The 11,224-nt window shown below is 42.3% G+C and overlaps 1 protein-coding gene across 4 annotated transcripts; it reads right to left on the bottom strand.

The window, feature by feature from the left end:
- Positions 1-864: 864 nt before the first annotated feature.
- On the bottom strand, positions 865-10,382 carry si:dkey-217d24.6 (protein Wiz). Of its 4 annotated transcripts, none has more exons than XM_036571509.1 (10): positions 10,299-10,382; positions 9,606-9,729; positions 8,750-9,370; positions 7,675-8,076; positions 6,525-7,196; positions 5,761-6,087; positions 4,330-4,547; positions 3,874-4,024; positions 1,748-1,907; positions 865-1,344 (listed from the first exon to the last, which is right to left on the bottom strand). In XM_036571509.1, the coding sequence occupies exons 2-10, from the start codon at positions 9,703-9,705 to the stop codon at positions 1,161-1,163; spliced, it is 2,835 nt and encodes a 944-aa protein (XP_036427402.1). In that variant the 5' UTR covers positions 9,706-9,729; positions 10,299-10,382; the 3' UTR covers positions 865-1,160. The 4 variants fall into 4 exon arrangements, with proteins under 4 accessions (XP_036427402.1, XP_036427404.1, XP_036427405.1 ...); XM_036571511.1 differs by having other exon boundaries at positions 8,750-9,367; XM_036571512.1 differs by having other exon boundaries at positions 8,750-9,364.
- Between the last annotated feature and the right edge of the window lie 842 nt (positions 10,383-11,224).

Here is an 11,224-nt window from a genome sequence, read left to right as displayed (position 1 = left end):
GTCATAACAATATATTATCCAGCTCTACTGTGAGCCAGCATGTTTACTATCATGGCATTAAAGATACTCGAGGCACCTTTACCGTCAGATTCACTGTGAGCTCATTCAGAGTGCAGTTCTGATCAGAGAGCCCTTATTGATTTGTTTACTTAAAGTAACGATAAAATAATTCTCATGTGTTTTCTTGTTCAAAAGGCAGACTGCGACACAAACCTTACCAGAATTCTTACCAGAATAGTGTCGGCTAAGGTCGTTGTGAGATATACCAACTGATCTTTTCTCCCAGTGTGATTTTTCTGTTTAAATTGTTAAATTGTTTTATTGTAGTTTTGTTTTCCTTTAATTTTTTTTACCCATGTTCTGTACGACTTGTTTTGTTGAATGTTATTGCACTATTTTGTAAAGTATAGTGTATCTACTGGACCCTAAGGAGAATAGCGGCTATTGTGATAGCGGCTGACGAGATCCTTAAAAAAAAAAAAAAAACAATAAAATAAACAAACAAACAAAAAAATAAACCAAATAAACTGAATAAAAATCTCAGTTTTTGGCTTTGTTAGATCACACAATGCAAAAAAAAAAAAAGGACGCATCCAGAAAGCACATTATTAACAGAGAAGAGCAGATTAAAAAGTCTTAAAAACGGTTAAATATAATGCATATATTTAATCAGAGAAATAAAAACTCTCAAAAATATACATATTTATAAAGATATTCGTTTTTATTCAGTGTTTCGGTAATAAATGTTGTGGTGCAAATTCATTCAGTCCCTCCCCCGACACACACACACACACACACCTGCAGTCGCCTGATCAGTAAACAGTGCTGTCCTCAGATCCGCACACTTAAACAAAATGTTTCATATATGAGAGAGTTCTGTTCCCTTTATACCAGTATAAAAACAGCATGTAAAAAATCTAAAAATAAACCCTAATTAAAAAAATGAAAGGTAAAAACACAAAATCCAGAATCCAGACAGTAAAATACATTCAGCTCTTCAGTGAGTCTCCCAAAACCAACTGTAAAAACCTGTAAAAAGTAGTTTCAGCTAAAAAGATGAGAATTTAGACTCAGTGTAAAGCTCACAGCTGAAGCTTCCTGAGGGGGAGCAGTAAAGCAGTCCTTACCACACTGCTATGGTAACGAGCAGTTCCTGCCCCTTAAATGACCTGCGGGCCAATAAGCTGCGCCGTGTCTGAGTGCTGGATTGTGGGGGCGGGGCTCTGTGTTATAGGGGCGGAGTTAGGGGCGGAGTCCCGTTTGAGGTTGAGGATGTGCTGCCGCAGGTGAATCAGCCAATCCTCCTGAACCGAGAGAGGACCTTTAAACACCTCCTCACAGAACCTGCACGCACAGGAGCACAGATTACATTGCATTAGATTAATTTACATTAAACAGTAGATTTACAAAAGTGCACCATGATTCAACGAATTAATTTTAGACCACTAAAAACAATTATAATCTAGTTATAATAACAATCAGTAAAGTATGCTGTGGATCATAAAAGACAAGAAGGCAAGCACAGTGTTTCCTTTCGTTTTTCATCCCATTACATTCTGACCATTATATCTGTTGGCCAATAATATCTGCTAACACTGATGATGGTTTTATGCGCAATATTTTCCAGTAATTTATAATGTGCTGACAGTCAGACAGTCAGACAGACATATGCTTGTTCTCTGAGGGAAATCTGGAAGGTACAGTATCAAAATCACTGAGTGTGTTAATAATCTGATCATAATCTCACCTGCACTTCAGTGAGTAAACTTTCCCCACCAGTTTAACCAGGCTGCTCTCCGGTGGGCGGGGCATGAGGGAGGGAGCGTTCCCCACACGTGGCTTCAGAGGCCCCGCCCCCAGTCTGCTGTCACTGTGGGGGATGTGCTTAGGAGGACGCCTCTCACAACCTGCAACACACAAACACGTTACCTGTAGAGATGAAACGATATTAAAATTTCATATCACGATTATCATGACCAAAATTATCACGATTATCGGTATTATCGCGATATTGTTCAAATGTGTTGAAAAGTAAAATAAATAAATAAATAAATAAATAAATAAATACTGATTCCCAAAACTGAAACTTGTTTCACCAACTTTTATATTAACACAAATAGAACTGGCAGCAATATGCACTTTTTTGTTTGAATAAACATTAAAAAAATATAGTCAATGCATTTGTAGTATTACTTTTGTATTACTTACAATACTTGTAATACTCTGTAAACAAAAGAATAGCAAATGTATTATTATTATTGCTGTTATTACTATTATTATTATAATTCTTAATGGAAAATGACTACTTCTAAAAAGTGCTGCACTCGGGGGATCTCTGTCCTAACTGCAACTGCAGCATTATTGTGCCGTTGTGGCGCTGTACCCCTAATCAATCCAGTGCACTAAGAAAAACAGCCAAAATCACAGAAGAATTGCATGACCGTGCTGTGAGCTGCAGACAGTGTAGAACTCACACAGCATGTCTTCACCTGTGGAGCTGCTTCTCTAAAAGCATTTTAAAACTAAAACATAACTTAAAATTAACACGCATCTGAGCTGCAGCAGAAACACTCCTAAAGTTTAATCTCTGAAACTCTGCTTTTCCTAAAATCAGCACACAGTAAACACTGCAAGCGAGACGAGAAAGGGGAGCTGTGCAGATTGAACTTCTGCAGCGTCTCATTCCAGAGCTTGTGTGAGTTAACTCAGAACTCATTTTGGAGACTCTGCTCCACAGAAATGTGTTAAAAGCTTTAGTTTCGATTCACAGTTGATTCACCGATGACGCTAAAAGCTTCATTTTATATTATTAACGAACCATAAGCATAAGTTAAACCACACAAACCATGACATCTCTTCTATTTTGAAGTCCCCACGGACTTCTACGTTAAAGTTAACCTTGCATTCTCTAAAGTAGCGGGTGGTGGTCGCGAAGATGACTCGTAAGGTTTGATGTGTTGCCCCCTTTCGCCGCTATTTTCTTTCGGTCTGTTCTGCAGACAGGGTGGCCATCTGCAGACAGGGTGGTCATCTTCAATTAACTTTCCTTCTGCATCCTCATAAAACCCAAAACAAGACCAAACGTCAGACTTGGTCTTCATAGAAGGCTGAAATATCTCTGAATCTCTGTCACTACATTCCGCCATGTTCTCCCCTCTCTCCCCCTTCCCCTCTACACACACACACACACACACACACGCACACACACAGAGCTACATCTGAGAGAATGATTCTGCCTTTGTTTGACTCTGTACAGCAAGGTTTTAACGATACTTTAAAGTTCAATTAATTCATTAATTTTACCGCAGTTTACCGTGAAACCGGTAACCGTTTCATCTCTAGTTACCTGTTTATTATAATTAACACATTTTACAGTCAGCATAGTTGAAACTGTCCTGCATTCCCTATCGGGAGGGAGTGTCCATCTGCAGGAGAATGAGCTCCTAACAAAGCCACATATGCTGAACAGGTCACAGACCAGCTGTTTATTCCACCTGAACCTGTACAGGACTGCACACTTCCTATGTCATATGTTTAGATTTCTTTGTGCTACTGCAGTGTGTAGATATGTTCTGTCTCTGAGTGAGTGTTTAACAGAATCAATTCTGTGTATGTAAAACATATCGGATAAACAAAAGACTCTGATTCAGCTTCTGATTTAACTTCAACTTCAGAGTCTGACTCAGAGTAAGCTTCAGCTACAGAGTCTGACTCGGCTTCGGATTCTGATCCGGAGTCTATTACAGCTTTAGAGCCTGATTCAACTTCAGCTTCAGAGTCTGACTCAGGTTTAGCTTTAAAGTCTGATTCAGCTTCTCACAGTGTCTGGCTGTGGAACTGGTGGCACTGTGTCAGCATGTGCGTGTGTGTTACCTCTGGCAGCAGTGTGCGTTGGTGTGTGCTGCGAAGCCAATGGTTTCCTGTGGGCAGAGGAAGTGGATGGTTGACCTTTGACCTCTCGTGCAGTTGCAGGGCGAGCGGGCTCTGGGTCAGAGAGCGAGGGATGAGGGGATGTGGAACTCCTCTGTGTGAGAGAACCCTGACTGTCAGAACTAGAACTTCAGGACAAAAATAATGCTAATTTCTGCTAGCGCTCCAGTGGGATTTTTTAGTACTTTAGCACTAAGCTAATGCCGGTGCACATAAACATTTTAGATTACACAAACATCTGAAGCTTGTAGAAGATATTAATTCATATCTAAACTAATATGTATGAGTGTTACAGTAACTCTTTCAGTAAAGAGCTGTAAAAAACATTGCTTAGGCTACAGCTCGTATTCACAGTCAGTGGCGTATCTAGAACCTCCAGAAGTAATGAAGCAGTCTTGCCTTCTTGACCACCTGAGGCAGTTCTCCCCTCATGTAGCGTTTGTGGAGCTCTGCCACTTTGCCCGGTTCTCTCTGCATCCACTCGGCCAGTGTCTCTATGGGAGAGCCATTAGTGTGCCAGTCCACCCCCTGCTGGCGGAGATGAGCACGTGCGTGACTCGCCAGAGCTTTTCTGTTCTCAAAGTCAAACCCGCACAGATCACATGTAGCCTCACACCCTGCAGGAGAAACACAAACACACACACACAGTAAAATATGTGCAGAACCCTGATAAAAGCTATAGTTCATCCACTGTCCTGACTTTAGGATAAACCCCAACAGTGTCCCAACTTCTGTTTAAGCATCCGTATTATCATTTTTAGGCAGCTGTGTCAGGCAGCATAGTTCACTACTAGCATAATGACGCTACATTTATTTATACTGTAAAACGCTGCTTTCACTGTAAGATGCTTTAATAACGTTTGTGTGCTCAGCTAACACATTTGGGAAATGGAGACTGAAACTGGGGAGCAGCAACGCTCTGATAAACAGCAGGGGGCGCTTTCACAGTATTCACAACTTACAGTTTATCACACTTTAGTTTTGTTTTGACCTTATTTACATCAGTAACAGCAGCTGTAATTTACATTTTTAACATTATTTTTATTATGTGTTTACATTTCAGGTGTGTATGTATGGTTGGTTGCTAGGAAACAAACATGACAGCTGATTATCGACTTTGATCGGGTAGGTCAAGATTTCCTGACTGGAGCAGATAAAATTCCTAAATTAAGATCAGATTTGCTTCTGTAATACGAATTTGTGAAAAATCTTATCTTGACCTGCCAGAGCTTAACTCAAGACTAAAGAGAGGAAGTTGGTTGTGTAATTTGGTTGGTTCCTGATCTACAGAGCTTTGAGGAGTCTGAGGCTCTGATTCAGCTCTGAAAGGAAAAACAGCATCAGTGCAAACGTTTTGGTTTTCGGCTCGTTTCCATTTCAAAAAGCTGAGTGGGTGAAGAAGCTTTATGGCTTTGGCGTCCCCATCTGACAGAAATGAAAACTGTCCTAGATATACTGCATAACTGACTGTGTTGTCTTAAATTGCAAATATTATTAGTGCATTTTGTGTCCATTATTCTCACCAAAAAAAAATTTCAGTGCATCCAAAGAAAATTTATTTCAGTTTCTTTTTGCCTCCAAAGTTTTAAAAAGATAATAGTGTAAAAATAAGTATAAACTCAAGTTGAAGGACAAAGGTTGCTACAGGTGTCTAAGTAGATGCCTGTTTAATTTAAATTAGCCTGAAAAGTCAGGTGACTCAAGCAGTCAGTCAGATGGAGCAACCAGACCAGCACAGTTTAATAACTGAGGCAATTTAAAGATTTGATAACACTCACGATATTTCAGATACAAAATGCACTGTATGTGATGCAGTGCAGGTGGACGTACCTGCAGCCATGTTGTCCAGCGAGTCTGTTTTCTCTGCAAAAAAGTCTACGGGTGAAGTTGTGAATGTTCGAGGTGAGGAGGTTGCCTTCCTCCACAACCCACTGGCCCCCGCTGCAGGCTCCGGTTTGACCTCTGACCCCTGCAGCGTTCCCTCCCTCAGCATGAGCTCATACAGGGTGTCGATGGGTGAGGCGTTGGGGGACCATCTGACCCCAAGCTGGCGCAGGTGGGCGCGGGCGTGGCAGGACAGAGCTTTACGACTGTCAAACATCTCACTGCAGTAATCACACCGAACCGGCATGGACAGATCGGCCTCCGGCTTCAGCACTGACACAGGCAAACGCACAGGCAAACGCACAAAGCGTTAATGAAGAACAGAGACTCAAATACCTGGTTAACTGTTCAAGGTGCCACTATTCAAACACTAAAATCATTGTTCAGGTATTAGTGTTTCCACTATATATATTTTCGCAAAATTATTGCTGCCAATGCTTCAGAATTTTATGAAATGTCATGAAGTTGCAGTTACAAAACTCTGCAGAGTGCTTTTAAGTTGAAACAACAGTTACAGGAAGTAAACATGGTGCGAACAGTCAGAGCCAAGTTGAGCTAAAGTGCTGAATGAAGGACGATATATATCTTGTTTGTTTAAGAGGTAAGACTGACGGCCTGAGCCTGATCTTCAGGAGGATGAAAGACCTCGTACAGAAGATGAGTCCTGTAACTGTATGTGAGCTGGTGAGGAGACAGAGAGGGTGCCTTACCTGTGCTGCTCTGGCTGCTGCTGGACACTGGGGCGGTCAGTGAAGGTGTAGTAGTGTTTTTGGGTTTGGGGGGTTCTACGACAGTAATGTTCTTCTCCACCGGCTCGTCCTTCGGTTTAGGCACCACTGTCCGTGAGCCTTTCCTGGCCTTGGGCACTCGGGGAGGGGCAGAGCCTGGAGCAATGGGGGCGGAACCAGGAGTCAGTGGGGGCAGGGCTGTGGATGGAGGTAGAGGACTAGTGGGTGTTGAGGGCAGGGGCTTTGGAGGCAGATCATGAGGCTTTGTAGGTAAGGCAAGAGGCTTTGTGGGCGTGGCAACAGGCTTTTCCAGAACACGGGACTGTCCAGGTGGAGTATATGGCTTTGTGGGTGAAGTATGAGGCTTCGTAGGCGTGGCACTGTCTTTTGTGGGTGGGGCATGTGGCTTAATGGGTGAGCTAAGTGGTTTCATGGGTGTGGCACTGTGCTTTGAGGGAGGAGCATGAGGCTTGGGTAAACTGGTTGTTCCACGGCGGGCCATCAGGTCCCTGAGCGTTGCCATGGGTGACCCGTGCACAGTCCACTCGGTGATGCCGAGCTGCCGCAGGTGAGAGCGGGCGTGGCTTGCTAAACTCTGACTCTTCTTAAATTTCTCATGACAGAACTCACAGCTCACGTCCTTCGACGAATCACCTGAAAGCAGAGATTACATCACATTCGTAAACCTTATTTCACATCATCAGATCAAGTTACATCATATATAAAGTTCTGAAGTTCAGAAGAAGCAGAAATGTAGGAAGCACTGCAGGAAATCTGATCACAGTATATTATTCTATGACATTCATTATCGACTTAGTACGTCAATTTTGGAAATAAATAGTGTTTTTAACTCTAAATAAAACAGACTATTTTATTAACAATACATAAAATGTGCTTTATCAAATGCTCTATTGCAATAATAATTTTAGCATTTTTACCATACAAGCCTAAAACGAGACCAAAAACTGCACCTGTACATTCACACAGATGACCTTCACTGCCTACAGTTAAATTAGACAATCAAATACATCAATACTGGGCAGCGTGGGCGTGTCCTGCCCCCTCACCGCCCACTTTACACCGACAAGCTGCACCAGATGTCAAAAGACAGAGACACACCAGCTGAACTCACCTTTCCGCTGAGCTTTCAGCCCAAATGCCTCCTCCTCTGGCTCTGCCCCCACCGCTGCAGCTGAGATTTTGATCTTTTTGAGGGGCGGTGGGGAGACAGGGGCAGTGTGTGGCCCCTCAGGCAGCGGCGAAGACGGCGTGGGCCGTTTTGGGGCAGCTCTGGGGGGAGTGGACGAGGGAGGGTTGTCATCGAGCTGCAGTGGGCTGACCCTCCCGCTCTGCTCCTCCTTCAGCAGCAGCTCATGCAGGATGTCAATCGGGGCGCCTTTGGAGTCAATCTCCACCCCGAACTGCCGCAGGTGAGCCCTCGCGTGGCTGGACAGGCCCTTCCTCGTCTCGTACCACGCTCCGCACAACTCACAGACATGAACGTCGTCCCTCAGTGAGGGGTCCGTCATCGCCGCTGCATTAAGAAACATTCAGTACAATTAGCTTACATATGCATATTAAACATTTCGCTTTACAGAAGAAGCAAAAAACATAGTGTACTTTTAATGTAATTCAATGGAACTAGACAGTTGTACAAGTCATTTTGGGCCGTTTCTTTTGTTCATTCTTAATGAAATTTACACACAAAATAAAAGGCAAAAATTATTTTCAAATTATGGCAAAAACTGAAAAATGGATAGTTTTGTTCTGACAGTGACGATAAGCACATTACATATACCCACTTATATACAAAGATTAAAGACCAAAAAGTGTGGACATAACAGTGTTTAAAAAAAAATCTTGCAATTGTACTTTTTAAAGACATAAACAGTAAAAGGGGTGCAGTACAGTTTTCATAACATTTAAAGCATTTTAACACACATTTTTCACCATTAAACACACACAAAACGTGATCATTTTCTGACCACAGGACTGCTGTCAACTGGACATTTGTGGTTAGCAACAGCTGTGGGCTGAATAGGTTTACTACTGTAAATTGAATGGATGGATAAACGAAAATGGTGTTTAATTCGCATATATGTACTGTATAAACTGGGGAGTGAACAGTGCTGTGAATGAATATTTCTGAAGCTTTAAACAATCACTGATTTATGAGTCCTGAGTGCAGTCAGGCTGGTCTTACTCACTGAGGTTCAGCGGAGCGTCTGTTTCCTGAGGAGCCCACATGGGTTTGGAGGAAGCTAGAGACAGAGACGGAGACAGAGGTGGAGATACAGGACCTGGAACACTCTTTGGCTCGGTGGGCACTTTACGGGGTTTATCAGGTTTAATGGGGCTCAGTTGTGGGGGGGAGGGGCCGGGTGACAGTGGGGCTGACCCTGCAGATGGAGACTTACTGTACTTCTTCACCAGGGAGGCAATTTTAATCTTGAGTTTGGTGGTGGAGTCCTTTTTGGGGCTGGGGGTTTTAAGTGTGGAAGACTGGGGGGTTTTAGGGGTGGGGGCTTTGGGAGTTTTATGGGTGGGAGTCTGGATGGTTTTAAGGCTAGGGGTCAGGAGGGATTTGGGGATTTTGGGTTTTCTGGGGGGTTTGTGAGTTGGTGTTTTGTCCGAGCTGGCCTTAGGGGAGGGATAGGGCAGTTTTCCGTCTCTCTCGCGGATGAGCTCGTACAGCAGGTCAATCGGAGCGCCGCTGCTGTCAGACACGGCCACACCCAGCTGCCTCAGGTGAGACCTGCAATGACTGGAAAGTCCTCGCTTTGTCTCAAAACACGTTCCACAGACCTCACACAAATGCACCCCTGCTGCTGCAACACACAAAGCAAAAAATATAGCAAAACAACCAATACATAATAGAATTATTATGTGATATGTAATTAAAATAATACAAAACAACACATCACAATGACAATACATAGCATACTGAAATATTTCCTTAAATATACAGAATCATGTCATTTGGCCTCCTGACAGATAGATAGATAGATGTCCTTGATCTCTGATGTATGATGAATGAAATGTCCCTCCACCACCTGCACTCACATTCATTCTCCTCAGCTGCCGATGAAGAGCCGGTGCCAGGCATTGAGTGGAGGGGAATGCTGGTTGTGCTTTTCCGGGCTGTTTCTGGAGCTCTCTCCATCCCTGCAGTCCCTTCGTTACCCTACTAAGAAAAAACACAGCAGGGGATGAGCTTTTTGTCCATAACCGACTGTACAATTTTCCAGCCGCCAGAATGTAACTACTGCAGCATTTAAGGTGGACAATTGGAATAAATAGCTGAAAAATAAGAAAACACACTTCGGCATGATCTTTAGCTGCAGTGAGGGGGTAATTTCTAATATTATAATTGCATCTGCGTTCTCTTACGTGTGCTTTAATCATAATAACCCACATTTCTGACTCATTCAAACTGAAAACATGTTTCTGCTCGTGTCTCGAGTCTTATTTAACAAAACATCACTAAATAAATACCATATGTTAAACTAATGCTCATTCTGGATGTGCTACAGTGAGACAAACGCTATTACAGTGATAAAATTCAATGTAACATTCGCACACGCCTCGTTAGCCACATGCTAGCCGAACACGCAGCTAAGGCTAACGAAAGTGTCTGAATTAGCGAATATATCAAATCTACCGAGCCGCAAGTCGCGTAGTGATCAACAAAGTATATATAATGCTGTAAAATAACTATCTTAAAAGAGTTTTGTGGTTAAAAACCGTATTTTTTACCTGCACAACGTGTTTACGCTACTGTTTGGGTTGAGTGAGCAGCAGCCCTTCTTCATCGACACAGCACAGTCGAACCTCACCGAGGCAGACAGAAGCAATCGATCAGCGCGGGAAACGGTGGGTTGCACCAACAACTATTAAGCTTTGAAAATAATCAGGGTTACGTTTCAACTACCATTTTAATCCTGGGTTACTTTTAGAGTAAATCTAGATAAAATTTAACACTTTAAACTCATTTGGTTAAATTTAATCCTCTAATTTTTACGTTTACAAAATGTGTTTAAAAATTGGGTCATCATACACAACACTTTGAGTAAAACTAAGCTCCATATAACATAAAACATAGAAAACTTATAAGAACTTTGTTGTAACTCTCTCACTGATGGTTAACGTTTTTCCCCACAAGGGGACGCTACTAGCGCCCATGTAGTGTTTGTGTGCATTACTGAAATAGAAGAAAATAAACGTAGCAGATCTAAATAATGCACGTTTTACAGTTACAAACTGCCTGTAAATGAAGTAAACAACTGACAGACTGAATATCCTCCAGATAAGAATGTGGCTTTGTTGAACTAGTTGATCTAGACCGGTGGTCGGCAACATGTTGCTCTTTAACTGTCCCCTTGTGGCTCCACAGCAGAATCGTAATTTTAGGTAATAAAATAATCCTCCCTAGCAGTAAAATAAAGCGTTGCTGATTGTTCTAACACAGTTCTAACACTGTTATAACAATCAATAGTCTTAAATGCTGGAATTAATGTATAACTGCTAATTTACAAACCTTCTGCTGGTCACAGCAATGCAGACAACAATCTGGCCTAGCTAGTAGCTAACAAAATGTCAAAGAAGAGAAAGATTTAAGATGAGCATTGAGAATTTAGAGATAAATGAACACTTATTTGCACTTATAAGCACTTTATGTTTAA

This window comes from Colossoma macropomum, unplaced genomic scaffold, assembly GCF_904425465.1.
Source record: "Colossoma macropomum unplaced genomic scaffold, Colossoma_macropomum, whole genome shotgun sequence".
Taxonomy (NCBI): domain Eukaryota; kingdom Metazoa; phylum Chordata; class Actinopteri; order Characiformes; family Serrasalmidae; genus Colossoma; species Colossoma macropomum.
The sequence above is the reverse complement of the archived record's forward strand: the minus strand, read 5'-3'. Positions and strand labels throughout refer to the sequence as shown.